Source organism: Tachypleus tridentatus, chromosome 13 (genome assembly GCF_004210375.1).
Source record: "Tachypleus tridentatus isolate NWPU-2018 chromosome 13, ASM421037v1, whole genome shotgun sequence".
Lineage (NCBI taxonomy): Eukaryota > Metazoa > Arthropoda > Merostomata > Xiphosura > Limulidae > Tachypleus > Tachypleus tridentatus.
In genome coordinates, this window is record NC_134837.1 from 34,733,007 (window position 1) to 34,759,127 (window position 26,121).

Below are 26,121 nucleotides of genomic sequence, written 5' to 3' on the forward strand. Positions count from 1 at the left end.
AACGCATATTACATTTATGATCCTTGTTAATTTCGAATTGAACACTAGGCGTGGCAGTTCCTGACAATTATCTCATTCGCTGACAAATAGTATAAATTTTCATTTCTGAAGTGATACAGCTTCGCTCTTGCAAAAAATTCAGTGAATTACCAGTGAATGATTTACATCTTATATACAACAAAATGAAAACTCGTACGTCCAAAGCGAAGATCCTGAAAAACTCGATAATTCCATAAACATTGCATTTTAAGAAGTATAAAACAAATGGTCATCCTCTACCATACTCACTTATTCCTGCAATCCACGATACTGCAGTCTCAGCTAATTGGATACAATTTATTGGACATATATGAGCAATACGAACTCTATTACAGAAGTCAAGAATGATTTATTTCACATACATGGATAATCGGATGGATTTACATTTATCTTTCGTTATTTAAAATTTTTGTTGTTGTTTTTTCGCAGTGAACATCTCAATGAAAAATTAAATTATAGACCTAGTTACCCTAAAATTTGAGTTAAATAATTTCCTATTTTGTGTAATTCTGACTCTACATCTTTTTGACCTAATCAACTTCAATGATACTCCATCTCTCAATTTATATATTCGATGTTATAAACCGTGGAAATAGACTGACATTTAATTTAGACTTATATTTAGTTTTTTGAGAATGCTAGTAACATTTAACAACGAATTAAGATTTTGTTATTATTTATTTTTTTCTGTCCAAACATATGTAACATAAAGTAAACAATTAATTTACATAAAACTATTCATCTCTATCTCGAAAACATAATTGGTATTTTCTCACGTTATCAGATGGTATTCATCCTCAACTAAATATGGCTCCTATTTTATATTTAACTAGAGTAGAAAAGCTCAGTGCTTGCCACAGACTGCATAGGTAAGTGTATTTTGTGAGATGATATAATTAGTTTTGTTTGATTGTAGTAGATGAAATTGTGGTAACCGTTGTTTATATAAAAATAAACTTTATTTACTAATGTAAAATGAATTTTTATTCTAATTTGGAAGTTGGATTTTAAGTAATCTGTTTAACACACTGGCGCCATGCATATTTTCTACATCAGTTGACGAAGGTAAAGCTAATTATTTTCTATTAATAATTTTTGGAAATCTTGTAAGTTTTTAACTGTTTTTAATTACATGGATATTAATTACTTATGGTGTGAGTGATGTGTGTTATTGTATATTTTCTGAGTTAATCTTTTGAGGAAAACCACAAAGTAAGAGGTGTTCTCGTGTATTGTAATGCTGCAGATTTGGTAGAGACTGCTGCTGTGTTAATAACTTTTCTGTCCGTTAGGGAATTAATTTTACAGGCATGATTACATAAGATATTACATAGTGCAAATCTTATGTTCTGTAATCTGTGGATAAACTGATATTTCAAAAACTTTCTGCCACTAGTGTTGGAGTTTTCCTTATTGAATAAGTTTTTCTTCTTATTGCTATTCAACATTTTCATCCTGTTTGTATAATGATATTATTTTTATGAGGATTTTCACAATTTTTCAAAAGATTAAAAGCTTTCATAAGGGGTAACAATAAAATAGGTCTCTGGAATTATTACAAATATACCTTAAAATGTTTATAAGTGCATGTCGTTAATATGACATTATATAACAGCCTGAATGAACATAGGCCTATGTGCATTACTAGTTTTTTGTTAAATTTTTAGAATATCAGTCCTTTGGAACACAGGTACTTCAGAATTATGACCTTTTGGAATATTGGGTTGCAACATTATGTTGTCAAACTAATTAAAATTTTGTTTATGAGTGCGACCAGGTATCTGAGTTGTAAAAAATGACATTATAGTTAAAGGTCTGACCCATAAAATGCAGTCTTGCATCTTTATACTATACTTTGGATGTTTTTTGTTTTTCGTTAGAAAAATAAGATGTTCTTGATAATTTGTATTATGGCTAAACTTTCTTCCTTAAATAAACAGTGTACATCAGTAAGAATTGGGTGTGGTTGGTTATTAAGTGTTATAATTTCACCAGCTGTGTAATGTAAATCTTTAACAGTAATTAATGTCCTAAAGTTTTTTTTTTGTCTTAACACTTATGCATTGGAGTAGTAGAACTCAACACAAAATAAATATGGTACACAGTTTTGAGTTCATTTTAATATGATCAACAACTTCAGAGTAATTTTGCAAACATACTTCTGATAAATAGCCAACATAGAAATTATCACTAATTGCCCCTCATGCATTTTGTATCTCTCATTAGCTAACTCAGTGTCTCAAACTGGAAAAGACAGTTGCTAAGATAAGACCTGCTATCATGTTACAACTTGCATATATTGCAAGGCAAACTGTAGGTTGAGATTTAGAAAAGTATTAGACATGTCCAGACAATATAAACTTGTACTTATATTTATAAAAGTACTGACAGTTTAGGCACAGGAACAACTACAATGACATAACATTTTGGGACAATGTGGGACCTGTAGATCCATTTTGGTTGTTTCATCCTCCAAACTAAATTAAAGTAATTAAAGATCTAAAGCCAGCTATTATCATTTATATACATATCAATATTTTTCTTAAATTCATTTAGAGCTACTGCCTCTATAACATCCGATGACCAAACATCCTGTTAGAAAAATGAAACTGTCATAGCTAAAGATGACTCCTACCCTGCCAAAATTTATATTTATGTTCCCTAGTCCTACTATTTTCACAGTTAAGTACAAAAAAATGATGCATCAATATTATGAATTCCCTTTACAATATTAAACACCTCAGTCAAATCCCCCGAGCTTTTATTTTTTGAAGAGAAAATAATTTGAGAGATTTCAGCCTGATATGAGAACCCCTTCATCTCGGGCATTTTTCAACATTTCAGTCTTTTCTAAGGTAAGGATCCCGTGACTGAACACAACATTCAAAGTCTGGCTTAACCATTAACCTGTATAATGAAATTATAATTCCTTTGGACTTGTAGTCAATATTTCTGTAGATAAAAATGAAAATAGCTTAAGAGACTGCTCAACCATTACACCAAGATTCTTTTCTTTTATGACACCTGTTAATGTTATTCTCATTTAAATTATACTTGCATTTCAAATCAAATTATAACACACATGCACTATCTTGTATTTATTATAAATAAAACCCATCTGCTATTTATTTGCTGACTTCAATAAATGATCTGAATCCTTTTGCAAATCATCAGCATCTTCTTCACAGCTAGCAAAACTCAAAACCTTTAGTATCATCTGTAAATTTAAGTAACTTATTTACTAATCCTTTATTTGTTATTTATTTAGCTCAAACAAAGGCATGAGTATTTATCTATTAAAGTATTTCTATTTAATCCTATTTAATTTATAATTGGTTTGGATTTTACCAAAATTTTATATTTCTGTATTTAGTTGAACTATAGTGTCTTGTGAAACAAATAAAATTTTCTTAATAAATATAGCAACCAGTTGTTTGGTCGAAGGAGTTGGTCCAATATTTGTACTGTATAAAACTGTTCGTTAGCTCTCAAGTAAAAACTAATTTTAAAAAGTTGTATTCATACTGATTCAGACATATTTAAGTGTAGCTTATGTAATTTTACTCCTTGCTGTGCGAATACTATTCAAATGCGGTATTTTTCTGTTAACACTGTGTGTGTTTGTGTGTGTGTGTGTGTGTGTGTGTGTAATTTAATGTAGTACTAATATTATTAAAAAACAAACAATTATATGTTGTTTATTTCTTGTGAAAGATATATTTGCAGGTACTTTACAGTGCTGTCATACATTAGGACTGGAAATTCAAAATAATTTTCAAATTTTAATTGTTTTGATAGTAAGCATTTATCTGATGAAGAAAACTTAAAAACGTATGGAAAGTGCAATAATCCAAATGGCCATGGACATAATTATAAAGGTAATGCTTTTGTATAAAATGTACATGTTTATTCATACACTATACATTTTTTGTCCTGTTGTATTGAACTAACTTTAAAGAACAAGTACTTATTATTGACTCATTTGTAATTCTCTGTTCATTTCACTCATATTATTATTACTGAATTTGATTATGAATATTTTTATTGGTATACACAATTTTTGTCCATAGTTTATATCAAAATGTTTGTTTGGATTGCAGAAGAATTAGAGAGGACTTGATTTAAATAATTCAAACATTTTAAGACAGTGTTTTAATAATTGTGGGGAGTAACCACCATTGGGGGTATGTACTGGTGCTTGGCAATGATGCTATCTTTTGGCAGGAAAACCTAGAAATGATACCAAAATAAACAGAAGAGTTGGAGATAACAGTAACCTAACAAAGCTATCACTTTGCTCACAGAGATTTTTTTTTTTACTCTTGTATTTCCTCACTTCTTACAGGGATTTTATCATTAAAAAAAACATTAAAAATAGGTTGCAGAAAATCTTTATTGTTTATTTTGCTGTTATTTCTTTGGAAAATTATTTTAATATGAAGGGGTGAAAGAAAAACTTTGTTGAATTAAGGGGATATTATTTAAAGTTTCAAAATACTGTTTTAAGGGGTTATATAGTTTCTGTATGAATTGTTTGCTTAAGTGGCAAAATGAATAGGCTATAAATACAAACTTGAATGTTGGAGATGACAAGTTTTGGAAGCGTCTATATATATATATATATATATATACTTGTAGTTAGTCGAACATGTTTTTTTGTTACATGTAAACTCATGGAATGGTTTACTTAATGATGTATATTGTGCTTTTAGTTGAATTATTTTAAGATTTTGTTGAATAGATATGTATGGAAAGAAAGGTTCTATCTTTGTTTAAAGACTTTTCAAGGGTGATCTTGATGGATTGAGTCACCATTGTGACTCAAATGTCACCATTTTTTTTGTTGTGTTCAGAGAGTAGGTAGTAGCATATAAGTTATTATTATAAATAGCTTAATGTGATTTTTTAAACAAATTAATTTGTTGAAAACTTTTTAATTATACCCCAGAAACATGTTTAGAACAATAAAATGAGAATAATGAAAATGAACACCACAATTATTTTCAAGCAGTAATGCAGAAACAGTGTAACAGTTCTGATTGCAATGTTACTGTAAAAACATACCAACAGATGGCAGTAGCTTAACCATAACACGAAAAACTATACACTTGCCAAGATCAAACAAGCCAGTAACAAACAATAATAAATTCAAAGAAACAACAAACTATGAAACCTTACTGCTGCATAGCATATATTCTAAATATTACTGAAAAAATAACCAGTATTTAAAAAAACTTACAAAAAAAAAGTAATCACTAAATTTATTTTAAAACCAGGTTCAAAACTAAAACCCATAGTATGTAAAAATTACACTGACAAACATATCACCAAATCATTTATAAAATACAATGCAACAACTGCCACAAAGTCTATATCGAAGAAACAGGTTGTAAAATGGAAACTAGTTTCAAAGAACAAAAACAAAACACCTTTGCACATTTTTTAACTGCAAATCTAACAAGTGCAATATAACTATGGAAAACACTGACATAGTAATTTGGGAAATGGGTACAAACAAGGCAAAATCAAAGAAGCCATACTTTTACAACAACTCAAGCCAAAATTGAACCGATATAAAGTAACACCTTTATACCTATATTAATTAATAATCTAACTTTAATGCCCCTGCAATCTCATACCTGTTTACACTCTTGTCCTTAAGATGTGCCTAGCAAGGTTCAATAGAAAATTCTATTTGTTAACATGAAGATGACCTAAGAAGGTTGAAACGTTGTTCTGTACTTTTATTTTAATTAAAGTTTTAATACCCATACCAGCCATCTTGAGAATACCTTTTTACTTCAAGTGGGTTTCTTGTGATTATAAATTAATTAACCGTAACTAATAGTGTGGTAGTTTGTGGTGTGGAATATTACTGTAGTTTAACATTTGATGACTAAAGTAAAATATTTCTTTACTCAGATACAGTACTGTGGAAAAGTATTAGGACAAGAGAATATTTTGTCATTCTTTCCATTTTATTGGGTTGATTCTTCAGTGTCATTACAGAATGTAAATGTCAATGCTATGGTAATGCGTCGGTGATTCCTGTTGACAGTTGAATGATCTAGGGTGATTATACTTATTCTTTAGAATTCCCATGTATTTGTACTATGGGCATGTCGTATGCTTTAATGAATATACTGATTAAAATTAGGGCCTTTAATAACTGTCGTGGTACCCCATGCAGTTTCTTAACGAAATAGAATGGAGTTTGCATATGGTACTAGCACTTCACAAATAAACCTTGATAAAAACAGTGTTTAACATTACATATTATGTTTTGTTGCCATACCATGGTCCAACAAAGCATAGAGAATTGTCATTAGAGTAGAAAGTTCATATAATACTTTTACGTGATACTGGTTGGACTTTTTGACAAATTGTTGCAAACTTGAAATACTTCCTGAACACTGTCAAGTCCATCCTAGGTCATGAGACCTTGAGTAGTAAATTTTAAAATAGAAAATGAAGAGGTAGAACACATAAACTCAATAATACTGATATTAAGTATCTTCATTTATTTCACCTTCTGGAGGGAAGGAAAACTCCACTGATATTAAGTATGAAACAAATGATCATATGAAATGACAAGAAGATGCCCATATCTACAGTGCCAAGAAGACTCGACAATAATTGAATACTTGGTTGAGTAGCAGTTTAAACCCTACCCTTTGATCTCCAAATATTGTAAAGAGACTGAAATATTCTAAAATTAAGGTACAAAAACTGAACTGTTTATGATTGGAAAATGGCATTACAGACAAATGAGTCCAAGTTTGAAATATATGTTGTTTTTTTTCTTTTGTATGTTTGGCAGTAAAAAGGTTAGGTGTTTGCCTCAGTGCATAGCACCTACTAGGGGAGACAGTGTGTTGATTTTGGGGTATTGTTATGCTGAGCTAACAGAAGGTGCTTGCAAACTAGATGGAATAATGGACCAGTGCAACTACCATCTGATACTGATCTGTCATGGTATACCTACTGGTTTTGTATTATTGATGAAGGATTTTACTACCAATAAAATAATGACCCCAAACACTCGTACAACTTATGCAGAAATTACTTAGCTAAAAAAAGAAGCTGCTGGAGTTATTCAAATGATGCAATGGCCCCCACAGAGCTCTAACCTCAACCCAGTTGAGTAGATCTGGAATTTCACTGATCAAAACTTTGACAAATCAAATGTTACTTCCAAAGAAACATTGGAGCATATTAGAGAATTTGTAGTAAAATCCCAAAGGACACTTCAATTAAATATGTTGCAACAATGCCTGAAAGACTGTGTGCAGTTATTGAAGCAGAAGACACACATACACACACACACACACACACACACACACACACACACACACAAAATATTAACTGTTTGCTGAACTGAAGCACTTCAATGAATTTTTATTGTACTAAATAAGAAGATTAATAAAATGTTGATGGTTTATGTGTGGTTTACCTTCCATTGTGCCCCTCGGTGTAGATTCCTATATGTGGTGATGGGACCTCCTAGGGAAGGTTCTGCTCTTTCAGTTAACCTCATCTGGGATATTATAAACATCCACCCCCATGTTTGCCATTTGTGGTGATCTGTGAAGGGGAAGAGAGGATTCTGGTGGTTGAGGGGTCTAACCCTAGCATACCACTTTGGCCTTAAATTCCTGTAGATGGGCACCCTTGGGGTAGCCCTCCTAGGGTCATTCAGCTGGTGTACTTGGGCTAGGGGCAATCAAATATCAGTGTTGGGTGTTCTCAACAGGTGTTGTGGACATTGTATCTGATGATAGTGTTTGGGTATAGTGCTCATGAAACCATGGCGTTGCTGCACTGTCCTTGTTTGGCATTGCAATGTGTCCCCTTGTAGGGCGCCATAGTAGGTGGTGTCAGGAGACACTGAAATATTCTTTTTTTATTATGGATTCTCCAAATGAAAACTTAAATAAAATAGTGAAAAACAGTCCATAGGTAAATGACCACGTCTTGAAGATTCTGAGCTGCAATCTTCAACATTTGCAACACCTATACCTTGTTTTCTTATATTACATTCCCTTTCAGACAAACCTTTAGGGCAGATGTTTCTCTTCTTCATTCAGAAAGGAATAGGGAGGAGGGGGCTTGCTGGCTCTCCAAAGTTGGTAAAAAACTTTGCCCTGATAACATATTGGTGGGAACATCCACATCTCAACACAGTTAATTCCTTATATTCAAAGGTGATTGTGGATATACCTATTGAGGTTATGCCTCATGCTTCTTTGAATTTGTCATGAGGAGTGTTTGCTGAGAGGGATTTGAAGAACATTCCTGAGTCAGAGATTCTAGCTGCTTTCTCCACCCAAGGAGTTTCTACAGTGAGGCATATTTCCACTCACAAAGATGGAATTATGGTGCTGATCAATGCCCTCATTTTAACATTTACATCACTGCATCCACTTGCCATCATTAAGACAGGTTATCTTAATTGCGAGGTATAGCCATACATTCCAAACCCTTTTGGATGTTTTCAGTGTCAGTGGTTTAGTCACTTGAAGACATCATGTTGTGGCTCCTTGATGTGTGCTTCTTACAGTGGCAAGGACCACGACACCTATGAGTGTGAAAGGGACACTCATTGTGTCACTTGCAATGGTGCTCACCCACCCTACTTTTGTTCTTGCCCTAAATGGTTGGAAGAAAAAAAGGTGCAGTGTTTGAAAATGATTCAAAACATTACTTACCCTGAGGCTTGAAAGTTGCTGTTCACCACTTCATTTCAGATGTATGCTGCTACACTTCACTCCACTACTACAGTGGGAGTGCAGACAGATCTCTCTGTGCCTCTAAAAGAATCATTCTCAAACCATATGAAAAATCCTTTGATCTTCATGGTTAAAAAAGTTGATGAATCAACATCAACACTCATCTGTGCCCCTAACATTCATTCCAGCAAACCCCAAGATCCACTTCCTTTGGTTGTGGGTATGGGCATTTCCTTGAGTACATCTTCTTCCATCCCAAGATGCAGAACAATCATTCTTTCATGTCCTCAGTCACTGGAATTCTCTTCCAATAACAAAGACTCCCCTCAGATAAAGACGTGGTTGTAAACAGAAGGGCTCTTCACCCAATTCACCTACACATAAATAAAAATGGCCACTTTGATACAATGGAACTGTTGAGGTTTACATTCTAATCTGGAAGACGTCAAAGCACTGATTGCTTCCTACCATCCTGTATGTCTTTTCTTGCACAGAAATGACAAGCTATGTGATAGACAAGTGCAAGGAGGGTTGGCACTGTTGGTTTATCAACATATGCCTACCCTATCTTTGCCACTCGATACACCCGTGATGCCTGCAGCCATCCATATTTCCTTGAGCCGTACCATCACTGTTTGTTCTCTCTACCTGTTGCCTGGAGAGACCTATAATTAATCAGCCCTTTATGCTCTCATTGAACAGTTGCTGTCTCCCTTTTTGATCCTGGGGGGACTTTAATGGACATCATCTCATCTGGTGAAGTGTTGATATTGATGGGAGAGGTTACTACATAGAGCTTATGCTCTCTGATCACAACCTTTCTCTTCAATACTGGTTCTTATACTTATTTCCATGTACCTAGTCAGTCCTTTACTGCTATTGATCTCTCAATTTGTTCTTCTTTACTATTCTCCCACTTTTCATAGAGGGTTGACGATAACTCTCGATGCAATGATCATTTTCCTATAATTTTGAGAGAGACTCGCCATTGTTGATGCCATCCGACTCATGTGCCCTGACAGAAGCTGGATTAAGCAAACTGACCCTCTTTCACTGCTCTTGTAGAACTTGATCCTGCCATTGTCTGTAAGCCATCAATAGACAACTGTGTGGCAGCAGTAACTGACTGTATTATACAGGCAGCTGCTCAGTGTACTTCTGAAACTTTGACATATTTTTCACAATATCCTCGTCCATGGGGGGAATCCTGTCTGCCACATGGCATGAAAGGCTCAAATATGGGCCTGGGATGCTATTCGTAGGTATCCCATACTCTCATACTGCATCTCTTTCCAGCAAGCCCTTTCACATGCTTAGTGGGTAAGATGTCAAAGCCAGAAGGATTCTTGGATTAAGTTCACAACCAGCATATTTTCTACCACCAGTTCCAAAGTCATATGGGACAAGATTTGAAAGGTCAATGGGCAATATAATTTTGACCTCTCTTGATTTTGCTCTCTGATGGCCAGGAAGTAGCTGATATCCAGAGCATTGCCAATACTCTAGGTGATAGCTTTTACGAGGTATGTACCACTTTTGCTTCTTTCTCTATCTTCTTAGCCATCAAGATTTGGACAGAGCAATCACCTCTTTCCTTTCAAGCTGATTGTATTTATGACTATAACTGTCGCTTTACAGTAATGGAACTCAAACTGACCTGCTTCACCATCTATCTCCTGCTTGTTTTGCCATTTTTCTGATCATTTTTAACTGGATCTGGCAACAGAATGTTTTTCATGATGCCTGGTGCCAAGCTATTGTCCTAATTTTCTCTAAACCTGGGAAAGATCCCAAGATTCCTTCAAAATATTATCCAATTGCTTTGATGAGCTGTCTCTGTGAGACCTTAGAGAGGATGGTTAATGCTCATCTTGTTTGGTTCCTCAAATGAAACAATCTCCTCTTGTCCACCTAATGTTGGTTCTGATGACAACACTCCACCATGGACCACGTGATTTGACTTGAAACATCAATCAGAGAAGCCTGTCTCAAATGACAACATCTTGTATCAATATTCTTTGAAATTGAGAAGGCTTATGATACAACATGGAAGTATGGCATTTTGCAAGACCTCCATTTATATGGGTTATGTGACCATTTGCCCATTTTTATTAACATTTCTAAAGGACAGGAAATTCCAAGTTCATGTGGGTTTGACACTTTCGTGTTCTTTTCTACAGGAACTTGGAGTCCCTCAGGGCTGTGTTTCGAGTGCCACACTTTTCATTAAAAAATGAATGCCATCTTTGAACAATTCCCTCTGCAAACGGGCTCTATGTTGATAACTTTCACATCTCATGTCAGTCGTTGAACATGAGGTATATTGAGCGGCAACTACAGGCTATCCTTAATCGTTTACTGAAGTGGATTGCAGCAAACGGCTTTAACTTCTCTCTCTCTAAAACCATTTGGATATACTTTTGCTGCCAATGGGGTATTCACCCTAATCCTGAAATCCGTATTGGTGAAATTATGCTATCTGTGGCTCCTGAGACTAAAGTTCTTGGAGGTTATCTTTGACTGTAAAGTGATTTTTATACCACACATCAAACAGCTACGTGTCAAATGTACAAGAGCACTGAACATCTTCCATGTCCTCTCTTCCACCACTTAGATTGATGTTCTGTGCTGAAGATATATCATGCTTTTGTTCGATTGAAACTAAACTATGGGTCACTAGTCTATAGCTCTGCCAGGACCTTGGGCTTGAAGATGCTGGACCCCGTTCATCATCAAAGACTTTGGCTCTGCACCGGGGCTTTCTGCACTTCCCCAGTTCAGAGCTTATACACAGAGTCTCATGAATCTCATCTGCACTTCTGTTGTTTGCAACTATCTTTACTGTGTGCTTTGAAACTTCAATCCTTACCACAGCATCCTACCTGGGGTTGTGCTTTCCTTCCTTGGTGGGCCATGCTTTTTTTGAACAGATGATCTGCCGTTGCTCCTTTTGGCCTTCGTATTTCAAGCACAGTTGGATGAATTAAGTCTGTTCTTGGATAACAATGCTGCATCCATCCCACCATGGCTTATTACAGTCCCCAAATGTGACCTTTCTTTAAGTCAACTGAGTAAAGCAGATACTCCCAATTAGAAATACTGTTATTTGCTGAACATCTTTCGAACCATCCTTTCATTCCTATTTACATGGATGGCTCAAAATTAGGTGACTCTGTGGGCTCTGTCATGGTTTGTTGTGGTTTGGTGGTTGTGTGCAGAATTCCCTCTACAGTTTGTGTTCACTGCTGAACTGTATGCCATTTCTCTTGCCCTGGATCACATAGAAGCTAAGCAGTACTCAATTTGCACTATTTATACTGACTTGCTTAGTTCTCTACTGGCCCTGGAATTGCTTCACATTAGTTCTCACCCTATTCTTGCTGATATTCAAAACTGACTGGTTCATTTCTCTTTAACATCTACTTCTATCCAGTTTTTCTGGATACTCGGTCACGTTAGTATTTGCGGGAATGGACTTGCCGACACCGCAGCTAAATATATTTGCTGAGACACTATCACTACTGTTCCTGTTCCATACATGGCCTATGGTCCTGTATTCAAGGCTTGGCTCCATGCCAGTTGGCCGTCTACTGGGAGTTAGCAATGTGAAAACAAGCTTTTTCAAATAGAACCCTCTATTGGACTTTGGCCATCTTGCTTCCATAAGGATCTGAAAGAGGAAGTTTCCTAACTAGACTATGTATTGGTCATAGTTTAATTCATCATTTTCTTTTATCTGGGACTGATGCACTATTGTATTGTTTGTGTAACACTCGAGTCTCAATAAGCCACATTTTACTGTCTTACTATTGTTATGACTGTCAACAGTGGCACCACTTTAAACATGTTTTGTCTTAAGGTTTATCTGCAGTGATAGACAGTGTTATTGGCATTGGTGATACTGTCCACCTTGGGAATGTTTTTAATTTTTTAAAGGCCATTAATTTTTTAATGCTTTTTAAGTTTTTTAAATAGCATTAGACCTATTTCTAATGTGATTCCCTTTTAGGAATCAAAGTACATCTAGTTTCTTTGAAATTAGAATTTGGCCGTCATATCAACTAACTGAAAACCAGGATTGGAAAGGTCAAATTCAGGTGTCTTATGCTAATGTTTGAACTACCTGTTAGTTATCCTTGCAAGTTATAATGAGTAAAATTTTGCTACAAGTCTTTTAAAACTTGTATTACTTTTACTTTCTGAAAATGGCCATGACATCAAATAACTTGAAACCAGGACTGGAAATGCCAACTTCAAGTGACTGGTGCTTATTTTTGAACTTACCTGTTTGTCATCCTGGTGAGCTATGATAATTATAGTTATGCTACAGAAAGTCCTTTACAACTCGTGTTACTGTAGTTTTCCTCTTACTGCTGTAGACAAGATATAAAAATTGGATTTAATGCTATTTATGTTTTCAATTCAAAAAATTAAACTTTGTTTTGTTTTACCTTGATTTCTTTTATGAATTTTACTAATTTTACTTTAACTTTTTACCGGATGTTTGGTGCAGATGGTCTAGTTGCTTTGTACCATCAAACGCCAAACAAACCAACCTTCCATTGTTCTTTGAAAGTAGCCTGAAATCCAATTTTTGACTATGTCCTAACACTTTTGTACAATACTATATATATTAAAGTAACTTTCTTTTGAATTTTATGCAGATGTTCTGTTTCTAGCTATTAATATTCATGTAAAGTGAATATGGAAAGGTTATAAACTTGCACCAGCTCTTTTGCATAGATAAAAATTGCACATCACAGAGCTTGTTCCATAGGTTTGTACATGCTTAACCCTATTACTGTGTCATTACATCCTGGAGTGGGGTCTTACTCTTTTCAAGTGATACAGAGACTTCTGTTTTCTTGGAATGGCTCCAGTGTAAGTAATTATGGATTGTGGGACACTGCATTAGGAGTCTGTGTTTAGTCATTACTCTTTACTTGGTCTTTTGCTTTATCCTCTTTTATATCACCAGCTATGTTGATCTTATGTTAGAACTGGGACATTTACTCAAGACCTGTGTTGATATTGCAAGAATAAACATTTTGTCTTAATATTTTTGGAATCTCTTGTATTTCCTTTGCTGTCTGAATTCACTTTATTTCTTTACATATTTCTAACATCTGTATTTTGTAGATACTTGATAATTTTCTGATGTATATCAGTATACCTCAGTACATATAAGGCACAAAAATATGCAGAAGGATAAATACATTTTAATGACTTTTTATACAATTATACACTTACGTGTGTTTATATCTTAAAATCATAATTTGCACATTTTGACATACAGTAAATTATCTACACTAAAAGACAAAAAAATTAGACATCAGTTGTTTATCATTTTGCATGTAAGGAAATTTTACAATTTTTAAAAATTGTGAAATAGGAATAAAAACAGCAGGGTGAACCTGGAGTTAGAAACAGATTTATTCAATGATCATCAAAACATTAAAACTTAAGCAGGTGTGAAATAAATTCAGAAAGTAAGATGAAAAACAAACTTCATGGTAAAGAAAAAAAACATACATCGTATTTGCTTATGGTCTTTCCAAAGGAAAAAGTCTGTGACAAAGTGATGTTTTTTAAAGTTATTATCTCTTATAATGATAGATATATTAAAAGCCTAGTTTATTTGTTTAGATTAGTAAAGCAGTTAATTACAACCTTTCTTATCAAGAAATAACTGATTTTTGTATTACGTTTCTTAATACATACAACATCAGATTTATTTTATGTTTTTATTTCTTAGTTGAAGTAACCATCAAGGGTGAGGTAAGTTTAATTTTTATTATTTATATTAACCTTAATTTTAACTTGGATCATCCTCTGTTCTGTATTTAAGGTTAAAGAAGGGAAACATTTTGTGTTTTGGTGTAACTGTAATATCTGTATATTTATTTGGAATTTAAATTTATATTAAACATATCATTTAACCCTTATTTTTTGCAGTTAATTTTCTCATCTTTCAGGAAAAATGTAATCTTATGGGATAAAAAGGGAAATTTTATAAAGATTAATTTATAAATGTGATAAAATAGTTAACTGGTTCTAAAACAATATATCCAATTTCAAACAGCTGTAAATTCTTTGTATCTGGATTTGTATAAGCTTTTAGCTAAACATCATGTAAATGTGTATATAGAGATTTTTGAACATTTTCAGATTGATGATACAACTGGCATGGTTATGAACATTGCTGATTTGAAAAATTATATGAATGTAAGTATATGTCAAAATATAATTTGCCTCACTTAATTTTGTGAAAGACAAGGTATTTTTCTGTTGAGAGTCAGAACAGTGGAAGGAAATCTTTTTGGAAAAAAAAGAAAAATTGAAGCAGTACAGAGCATATTATTTAACCAATTTTGAATGTGCAAATCAACAAGTTGTACAACAACCACAGCTGTTATAAAACTGAAGTGGAATGAAATGTATCAAACTACATAACTACATTTAGACATTGTTTAATGTTTTGTGGGTAATGTGGTGCCACTGAAAATTTATTACTTGTGGAAAAAGTATATAACAGCTCTTTCTGACTCAAAATATTCATATATTTGGATTATAATCAACCATTCAGGTCAAGGATTTAGAATTTTCAAGATTGGGATATCCTTTGTATTTAACCCTACATTTATTGCATTGGTGCATTTGTACAACCCCAATTTTTGTGAGACTATTTATAGCAGAGATAGAATTGTTTTGTTGTCCTAGCCAAGTTTTGGTCATCTTAATTATTTTTACATGATATAACAGTAAAATTATGTATTATTGTGATTATCTATTTATTCCATATTATGTGGAATTTATTTGTGCTATTGCTTTGCACTTGTGCAATAAAGTGATTAAAAAAACAAGTTTTGTGTTACAACTTTATTTGCTTTTGTTACATGTCTGAATATTTCAAGTGTGATATTGTAAATGCAAGAACTTTGTTGAAAGAGAAAATCAACTGTTGATTTTTACAATGCAGAATCAGTCAAAGCTCATTATTACAAATTTAAATACACTTGTTTTTATATTTCTATGGCCACTTCTGACATAACATTTTGGGATAACATGGGACCTATTGTTCCATCCTGAAAATTCCCCCAATCTCATCCATTAAGTTAGACTGTTACTCCAACTGACATGTTTATTGACTCATCATCAAATATATCTACATCCATCATCCCATCATCTGACAAAAACTTCCTTTTTCTTGGTCTATAGGTTTTTACTAACCTCTGACATTTTTTTCTGTCTGAATCCACAAGGAATTTGTTGGAAGGAGTTCATTTGAGGCCAAAGTTTTGTTACGTAATTTTCTAGTCACAGGGTTATTGAGTGACAAAGGTGTGAGTGCCAGTCTTTTTATTCTAGCCATCAAGTGGAATCAATTCCCATCTCACCAAACATGCTTGCCCTTTCAACCATGGGGGCATTATAATGTTACAGTCAAATCTACTATTCTTTGGTAAAAGAGTAATCCAAGAGTTGGTGGTGATGACTAGCTGTCTTCCCTTTAGTTTTTCATTGCTAAATTAGGGATGGCTAGTGCAGATAGCCTTCATGTAGTTTTGCTTGAAATTCAAATCAATTAAAAACAACCAATCTAAATGGTCTGTTTACCTCAGCTGAGGGAACTTCCAATGGTTACATAATGTTTGTCAGTGATAGGTGTTACTGTGTTCTTTGTTTTGCTTTCTCTCCTCTTCTTATAGCTTCTGTGCTCAGAAATCGGAAACATGAGAAGTGGGAGTCTTCTTTTTGTTTGGTATGAGAACTTCAGTCCATTCTTGCTCAGTACTGTCTGGGTTGAAATTGTTCTATACAAAAGCTAATCTGAAATAATCGGAGCTCTCGCCTCTTTCATACCATACTTGGCCAGCCTTTCTCTTTTCTTGGACATAGGTGGGGGTTAAACACTGAGTTAAATTTGTCAATTTTGTTAACCTGAAGATGATTTAAGAATGTCAAAACGTTGTTCTGTACTTTATTTTAATTAAAGTTTTAATACCCATACCGGCTGTTTTTAGAATGTTATATAAATTTCAACAACATAGGAGTTGTTAGCAAATATTTTGCCTTTCTACTTTTTTCACCTGTGTTTATTACTACACCTGGTTTAAGTGCTATATAAGTACCCTCCAGTTTTTATTTAATACAATCAATGCTCATCATCTGTGTGGTACCAAACATCTGCTTGTAATGTTAAGTGATTTTTGGACTGAGATGTTTGTAGATCTACTTATTTGGGATACTTTCCAATTAAAGGTGAATAGCAGTAAAAATTCCCAATTTGCCCCTGAAGATGAAAGACCCACCTTTCAAAAGTGCTCAGGTAATAGGGTTTTTATTAATTTCTGTCAAGTCTTTTTGAATCTGTGTTTTTCCAACATCATGAACATATTGGTAAAAATTTGTATATTTTCTGCAATGTTAGCATAATGTTTTCCATATATGCTACTTGCATGACAACATTCTTGATAGCAAGTTTCAGATAATGGTTGTTGCAGTGGAAGTAAATAAGGTGTTCACAGTTATCCTGTCGTATTAGGGCTACACAGCCCTTCATATCCTAACATTACAAGAGCACCAGCAGTTTTCGTAGTTGTGAGACAGTCTTTCCAGTTTTTACTGTTATCATGACATTAGGCCTTTTTTGGGAGTCTGAGTACTGGAATTGAATCTACCACTCCAAGAGTGGATTTAAAAAAATCAACTTTAATATTGTAAGAGAAAATTTGACTGTTTTAAATATTTTGTATATCAAGAAGTTCTTATGGTGTAAATTTAAGTGGAAAGTAATGAGGCACTGATATTTACAGTTAACCAATTTATTATTTGTTAACCAATGCAATAGTTTGCAATGAGTCATATTCTGTTTGTGTTGAATAATTACTCATATTTGTGAAGCTTTACTGTGGAATAAGTACCTTTTGTGTCAATAATTATTGGTTTTAAACATACCTATAAACTGCTGGATTTGTAAATAGAACCTACATCATCATCATCATCATGACATAGTTGACATTATTTAGTACTAGTAAAGAAATCAGAACTTAGGACTTTCATAAAAATCATTTGTCTCCATTTACATTTTTACCAACCTTATGATGCATCTAGCTGTCACTTCATGAAAAAGGAATTGTTATTTAAGTACTTGAAAAATAATACCTTATTTATTTATCATGTTATTTGACACTTATAATATGGGTTATTGATAGAATGGTAGTGTTTTGAACTTTGACTAATGTGATGATGTTATTGTAAAGTCAGATGTAACCTCAAGTAAATATTAGGCCTAGCTTATGCTTAAATCTAAGGTAAGTTTAGACATGCTTCAAATTAATTAGTCCTCTGATGGGACAGCAGTAAGTCTACAGACTTGTAGTGATGCTAAAATCCAGATTTGTTTTCCTACCATGGACACAACAGATATCCCAGTGTGGTTTTGTTTTAATTCTTCAGGCTTACCTGTGTCCCTACTATTATTCTTAGATATTTTTTTTGGTGATATTAAAGCCAAGTTTTGATTGCATTTTATTTTTTATTTGATCTCAAAGAAGATCTTCATCCATCAAATTAATGGGAATTATCAGAAAATGGTGAAATGTTTGCTAATTATATTTTGTACTGCAAACTTGTATATGTTATTAATATTGAAAATCATAAACAATGTAAATTGATACACTCATCTGCTCCAGTAAGTATTTCAAAGGAAAAATTATTGTTTTTTTTAAACATTCTGGAGACTGGAAAAACTTTTAAATAAAATGAGAGTAAGGTATTACTCCTACCAGCGACAAATTGGCAAGTATGGATTTACATTCATGGTCTGAGTTTACTCGGCTGAGCCAAACGCTTGTAGCTGTTTTGCCATGTCTCTGGTCCATCATATTTGTTTAGAGCAACATATAACACAAGACAAAAAGGGAAAAACATGTTCAAAAACATGTTATTGAAAATAATAATCATTTCCTCTGAAGATGTCACTTAATAATAGTGTAATTCCATAAGTAATAATCCATGCCAGGTTCTTTCCTGAGACAATGTCATGGTAAAAGTGAGTCATGACAAATAAATTATTGTCATTTTGGATAACCTCACTATTATAACCCCTGCATAGCAATGTTTACTATGATTCCAAATTTACTAAGTGCATTTTCATGAAATGTGGCAAGTTTTAGTAAACACTACAAGTTTGTTGTGCAAGGAAAATAGCTTTTTAAAATATATTTATCATAAAGATTTTTCTGTGAACTATGAAGCCCTTACTGAGTCAGTCTGAGTGAACGGTGTTTTTATGGTAAGAATAAAAATACTTCTTTCAGATAGCCCTGGTGTAATTTTGTGGAAAATTCAAAACAAACCTATCTGAGAAGACTACACCCTGTTCATACTTTTTTTCTGTTGTTTTGATTTTCTTTAAATAACTATTTAAAGTCAGCTTTAATTGTTATCAAGTAAAGTAGACAGATTGGATGTCTTATTCTATTGAATAAAATCACAAGTCTTTCTCAAATACTAAATTCAAAATTATCTTTTGTTTTGGGTATATATTATTTGTTTGATGTGAACTACTCAAAGTAGTTTCCTAATTATGTCATGTTATAATGAATGTGTTAAGTACACACAGTTCATCACCAGTATTTTTAGAGACAGTTTAAAAGTTTTAATAACTTGTTACATGAAATTATATTAATAAATTTTTCTTTATGATCTCTGGCCATATATTCTCTTCTTGTAGGAAGCTATTACAAAGGTCATAGACCATAAGAACTTGGATAAAGATGTACCATATTTCATAGAGAAAGTCAGGTGAGTTGAAATTTTATTTTATAACTAACATTACAAAAATTCACCTGATTAAATATCCCCAAATAGTCACAAAAAGAAAAAAAAAGTGTGTGTGACTTTATTTAACTTACAAAATGAACTAATTATGCATATTTGTATGTAATAGTGTTATTTCAGATTTAAAGCTCTTTCTATATGTTCTAATTTAACCACCATTTTTTTTAAATACAGTTATTGTGGTAACACTTGCATGGTAATGCTGTCTAATCTTCTCCAGTAAATGTAATTTTTCATTTGCTCTGTCTTTAAAATAACTTTTAAATATTTGAATTAAATGTTTTTGTTAAAAAGTAATATATGAATTTGAATATGTTGTATGAGATAAAAAAAATGGAATTATTTTACTCAAAATATTTGTATTTTGTAATATTAGAGGTTGCAATTTGATTTTTGAAAGTATTGATTTGTTTTAATCATTTTTAACTTTTAGGTCTTCATGTATAAAACTTGTATGGATTGGATGTCTCTATTGTTTTAATTCTTAAAACTAATGTTAGGGGTCTGAATCATCAAAACTAACCATGATTGTAATTTCCCTGAAAAGTCAGTTGTAGATCATAAAAATAAGTGGATACAGTGTATAAAAGTTATTGATACCAGATTTTTTTCTCTAATAAGCAAGCCAGAAAAAACCTCGCAGCCTCACCATCTACGGAAAATAGTGTCGCTTGATATAAATAAACTGCAGATGTATATACATATAACATATAGCAATCAAATATTCAGTCATATTATGTTAAAATGTGCAAATATAATGACAATAAGAAATAATGTTTTCACATGCAACATGAATATTTATCTATCTAGACTCGTATTAGCTGATTTTTTGCAGCATTAAAAAGGCAAATTTAGAAATTGAAGAGTATAACACACCAATATTAGTTATGTTTTTTACACAAAGGACGTTAATTCTATGGATGTCTGAACAACTTAAGTTTGTTTAAAAGAGGATATTATTTGTGCTTTAGTAGAAGAATGGACTATTGTTTTGATGTGCTAAATTTTGGAGGTCGATTTTAGATCATGATGTTGTAATGTGGAATCCATCTATTTATTATGAAATTTAATGTGAGAAAATAATCTTTTAAAAATATCCTGTTTTCTTTTATTTCTTTTATAAGTTGAAATTATTTTCTTTGCTTTCAAACATTTTTTTAAATGTGAATTACTTACGTAATTTTGCAAATGATTGAAAGCAATGTTTTCTTCTCAAATATTATACCAGAGGAGTATGATTTCATTTATATAATGTAGTTAGTGCAATGTGTAAACATACATTGTTATGAAAGGCTTATTTATCTCTCAGCACTACAGAGAATGTAGCTGTGTTTATATGGGAGTCCTTGAAACCATACATTCCTTTGGGTCTTCTACATTCTGTGAAGATTTATGAAACGGATAAAAATGTTGTATACTTTCAAGGAGAATATACGGAATAAACCATAGTTGTAGTTTTTTGTAACCATTTTTGTTTAGGGGTATTGCTAACATTTGCCATTTTGATTAGGTTTTTTGTATAAAGCTCAGAATGAATCAACTTTATGTTATGGTTGTGGTGAGACAAATAAGATGAGGATATTACATACGATATAATGAAATAGCATTCTTTGTTATTTTACCATTGAACTGTGAATGTTATATTTATTAAGAAGTATATTATTTTTATTTTGTTACTTATGAAAATACTACTTAAGTTATCTGTAATAAAGGTATATTAATTTGTTTTGTTTTTTTCAATAGAGAAAATAGAATAAGTTAAAGTATTGTTGATGAAATATTATAAGTGTTATTTATGGAACTACTGCTACTTAAAATAACCTTATTAGAGTAGAGGACATCTTACTTATGAATCATAAAAGAAGTGTCAGTAAAGATACTTTCCCATAAGGAATTTTTTCTTGCTTTTATCAAATGCTTTGTATAGTGACTACAGTAATACTTCTAGGTTTTATGAAATAACATGTCATATTGTTTTGTATTTAACATAGCATTTAACATTTTGGGACAACAAGAGACCTATTAGTCCATTTAGGCCAGTGGTTCCCAACATTTTTTATGCCCTGAACCCCTAAAAAATGTTAATATGTTCTCACACTCTTCACAGTAATTATTCATTTAAGAATAAAGGTGAAGGTGGCCAAAATAAATGTTATCTCGCACCCCTGGTTGGGAACCACTGATCTCGGCTGTTTCATCCTCTAAGCTACTAAATAATTAAGTTAAAAAAATCTTAGACATTCTTTATCATTCATAAACTTAACAGGCTTTCTGTTAAACTTACTTGAATTTACTGCTTCCACAACATCTCAAGGAAATCCATTCCAAAAGCCAATCACCTTGTTAAAAATGTTTTAACTGAAGATGACTCCAACCCTGCTAAAATTTATATTTTTGTCCTATTGTTCTCGCTGTTAAATAGGAAAAAAGATGATCTATCAACACTATCAATTCCCTTTACGATTTTAAAATACCTTAGTCTTATCCTGCCTGCTCCCAACTCTTTTTCAAAAGAAAACAATTTGAGAGGTTTTAACGTTTTGTTATATGCTAACTTCTTGATCCCAGGTACCATTTTAATAACCCTCCTCTGAACCTTTTGCAACTGTTCAATTCCCTTTCTAAGATAAAGACCCCAAGACTGTACAAGATACTCCAAATGGCCTAACCATGACATGTACAATGAAATTATAAACTCTTTAGACTAGTATTCAGTATTTGTGTAGATAAAATCTAAAGCCCTATTTGTTTACCACTAGCAACAGTGCATTGCTTAACTATTTGTAGTTAAGTGAATATGTTTATATTTGTAAACAAGTCAGAAAAGTTTTGTTTCTTTACCTCTTGGGGATTTCAATTTGCATTATGTGTATTCTAAATCCTCTTTCATAATTTCAAAAGTGATATGAAAACAAAATACTGTCTTTTGTATTTAATTTCTACGAACACTATCTTTGATTATGTGATAAATGTTTAAAAAGTATATATCTGTATATATTCATAAGTTAATGCACAAACTCTATAGAAATGAATACTTCCTCCTTAAAAAGGTGCTTTAAAATGTTAAAGTTTGGTTAAGTAAAGAAATTGTAGAATTATATAAAAACTATGATGGAATCGTATCGTAACAAGTCTAAAATTACAGTGTATTACATATTTGCTTTGTCATCCTGGCCCAGCATGGCCAGGTGGGTTAAGGCATTTGACCCATAATCGGAAGATCGCAGGTTCGAATTCCTGTCACACCAAATATGCTCATCTTTTCAGCTGTGGGAGGCATTATAATGTGTTGGTCAATTTGACTAATTGTTGGTAAAAGAATAGCCCAAGAGTTGATAGTGGGTGGTGATGACTAGCTGCCTTCCCTCTAGTCTGACACTGCTAAATTAGGGATGGCTAGTGCAGATAGCCCTCAAGTAGCTTTGCACAAAATCCAAAAAACAAAAGTTTTCATTCCTAATTGTGGTTAAATGTTGAACATGCATTGTGTGTGTGTGTGTGTGTGTGTATATATATATATATATATATATTATATAATATTATTTTACCAGTTTCACTTTCTTTAACATTTTATGTTGTTTAGAGGTATTATTAAATGTGTGTAGCAGTATAGGCACATTTTAAAAAATAAAATGTGCCATTTGTAATAATTTACTGAAATGTATATTACTCAAATTATATAATATACTACAAAAAATGTTAAGTATTCTGATATTATAATGTGTATTGTTCCATTTTTGTATCAAGAGTATTGTCTTAATTTGCATAATTCTAATTAGGTAAATTACAAGTTGACTTATTTCCACATTTTAACAGCTTTTTCATCTTAAAAAGTGTGAACACTTAGTTTCTGAGCCTTAAGCTACCTTCCTAAAAGCTTTCCAGAAGTTGAAATATTTGTTAATGAAAGTACAAAACACATGTTTACCAGGCTGAAATACAAAATGATTCATGCTGCTATTAGGGTATGCAACACCAGCTATTAATGAGATAGTAGTCATCTTTCAATGTGACTAATCATGAGGGTTGACAGGCCATGAACTTGATTGTTTCTATCGTCATCTTTAACTTCTGTAAATAAAAACATTACATAAGCAAATTAAATATTTAATGTGAATGGTCCTAGAGAGTTTTAACTTTATAATTAACAGATGAGGAAATTACAACATTTCTCTTTTTGAATGCAGAAACAATACTAAAGTAACCCATTGAATTCTGACCAGATCTTAGAAATGGAATATTAAGTTTTATTTCGAATTGGTTATGTATATATATATATGTTACATATGGCAAGCTCTTAATAAAATACAAAAGTATTTTGTGTTTGTGAAGTGGCAATGTCAGTGTATCTTAAACCCTTTTGAGTTGGAATGCATGTTGATGTTCATGTGAAGAACAAAAATATTTTTCCATTGCACAAAATGCAAATGTTCAGTTGTTTTTTCAATACACCCATGCATTGTATCTTGTATTTATTGGTGTCTCTCACAAATTGTTAAATCAGCAATGAGTAGTTGGTAACTCTGAATACCATAACATGTTCAATGAATAGTTAGTAAAAGGTTGTACCTCGTTTTGTCCACCTCGAACCCCACTTGTAAACTTGTTTACAAGTTTGTGTTTTTGACCCACCAGCTGGCCTTTCGTTAACTGCAATCAGGGGAGGTGCCAATTCTACTAGTTGTGCTGCTCAGGTTATGTTTTTCACATGCGATTTGATTTCGATGCTAATAAGTTTTTTTTTTTTTCTTCAAACGAAAGTTATGGTAATAAAAGTGGATTTATATTTTGGGTTACTATTGCTGCCACACAGTTACAGTAAGCCCAATAAAAGTAGCAGAGAAGACAGTAATTAGAGTGGAAGCAAAAATTAGGGGACAGTATGGTACGACTTTTTTTTTTAATTGCAAAAACTGACTACCTTTAATAATTTTGTCTCCTTGCTCAACCTTCAAAACTTACTTAGCACTTATTGATACTGTTAATGTTTGAGTTTTACTCTGTACTCTTACTTTTTAGACATGGTTTTTATGTCGTTAGCAAAATGGTTTTCAAAAACTGGTTTGAACACGTGCATTTGAAAATTTCATTTTTGAAACCAAATTTACAGGTTAAGTCTTATTGCTTTTGTTTTATTAAAAGGTTTTCTATTGTTTTTATTGAAAAATCTTATTTTTCTTAAACACTGATTATTGTATGTGTGACATAAAAGTATTGGCTGTGCATCTATTGTCTGGACACATTTTTTGTTTTCTCCCCGTTTTATGCCACACAGGTCTACTTACCCATAAATTCTGTATTCCTCCACGGAAGTAAAACTGCTTAGATATTTTTATGTTCGTAAGAATTAACTAAGTTAAGTATCATTTAGAGACTTGGTTGGGAGGAATATCACCATTAGTTACAAGTTATATGAGCAAAAAATTTTCATAAATTTTTTAAAGGCCATCGCCGGAGGGAGATCTTTAATTCACATAATTCTTCTAACAATGAACTTTATAATAACTACATCCTTTAAAGATACAGTTCATACCATTTAAGTATTTTTTGGAAAGGATTACCCAATAAATTAAACTTTATAATGAATGTTCGAACCGAAATTGAGATTCGTACATTTGTGTTTTAGTATTTTTTGTAAAAATAACCCGGATCACTTCAATTTTCGTACATATGGCTATTTCACAAACTTCTGAATATATGTTTTCATTCCCTGTTTAAGTATAGGATTAAAGAGCACGTTAATAAAAAACAAATTGTGTATTCACTGGAATATATAATGTTTACAACTCTAACTGCTGCAGTAACGATATTTTGCACAGTGGTTGAAATCGAATAATTTTCTGCCAGCCTTCATTGTGTTATAAATGTAGTATGTTTCAAGCATAATGGAATACAAGAGATTTGAATAGTATGAAAAACGTTTTAGGTGAAACAACTCGTATCGCATGACGGATACATGTATTTGCGTGACGTAATACATTAGAACTTTTGCGTCTCAAACCTGTGAAAGAAAAGATTAACGATGCTAAAATATAAATATGTGAATATGGGGCCACCTTGTTGGTAAATCTGAAAGTATTAAAAACGAAACGAAATAGATTTGGAAAGAAATTATTAATTAGGTCTAATGTAACGGAGCCGAGTGATAATTAGATTTTGCAAAATAATCACTTCCATTTAAGCTTGGGTGAATTAAATTATTCTACGCAAGACCTTACGAAAAAACCGCGAAGTAATGTTTCAAATGCAATGGAAATAATGTTGGAGAAGTGGGAAACAGTTCTTGAATTTTATTATCTTCAAAATTGTGTGGGAACCCTCTGAGCTAACTACCAATTAACGACAATTTTAACTTTCGTGCCTTTTCAAACCTATAATGCACATTTGAAAAAACTTGTTTCTCCGACAGTCGTTGTTACACATGCATTTTTTTTTTCATTAATAACTAAATTCCAATAAAAACGTATCACAATAAAGACAAGAAACTAATACTTCTTGTATCTGAAGA

General features: G+C 32.5%; 1 protein-coding gene across 2 annotated transcripts; it reads left to right on the plus strand.

Moving 5' to 3' along the window:
• The first annotated feature begins 645 nt into the window (after nucleotides 1-645).
• Nucleotides 646-24,835, plus strand: pr (6-pyruvoyl tetrahydrobiopterin synthase purple). 2 transcript variants are annotated; one of them, XM_076475913.1, is made up of 6 exons: nucleotides 646-908; nucleotides 3,838-3,917; nucleotides 14,524-14,546; nucleotides 14,937-14,993; nucleotides 19,507-19,577; nucleotides 20,235-24,835. In XM_076475913.1, exons 1-6 carry the CDS (start codon nucleotides 847-849, stop codon nucleotides 20,452-20,454), a joined length of 513 nt encoding a protein of 170 aa, XP_076332028.1. In that variant the 5' UTR covers nucleotides 646-846; the 3' UTR covers nucleotides 20,455-24,835. The 2 variants fall into 2 exon arrangements, with proteins under 2 accessions (XP_076332028.1, XP_076332029.1); XM_076475914.1 differs by having other exon boundaries at nucleotides 682-908; nucleotides 20,923-24,835.
• The last annotated feature ends 1,286 nt before the right edge of the window (nucleotides 24,836-26,121 follow it).

Coding starts and splice junctions, on each gene's coding strand:
- pr (XM_076475913.1), top strand. CDS start 847: ATGGCTCCTATTTTATATTTAACTAGAGTAGAAAAGCTCAGTGCTTGC. Junction 909..3,837: donor GCTTGCCACAGACTGCATAG/GTAAGTGTATTT, acceptor TTGTTTTGATAG/TAAGCATTTATCTGATGAAG. Junction 19,578..20,234: donor TATTTCATAGAGAAAGTCAG/GTGAGTTGAAAT, acceptor TTCTCTAATAAG/CAAGCCAGAAAAAACCTCGC.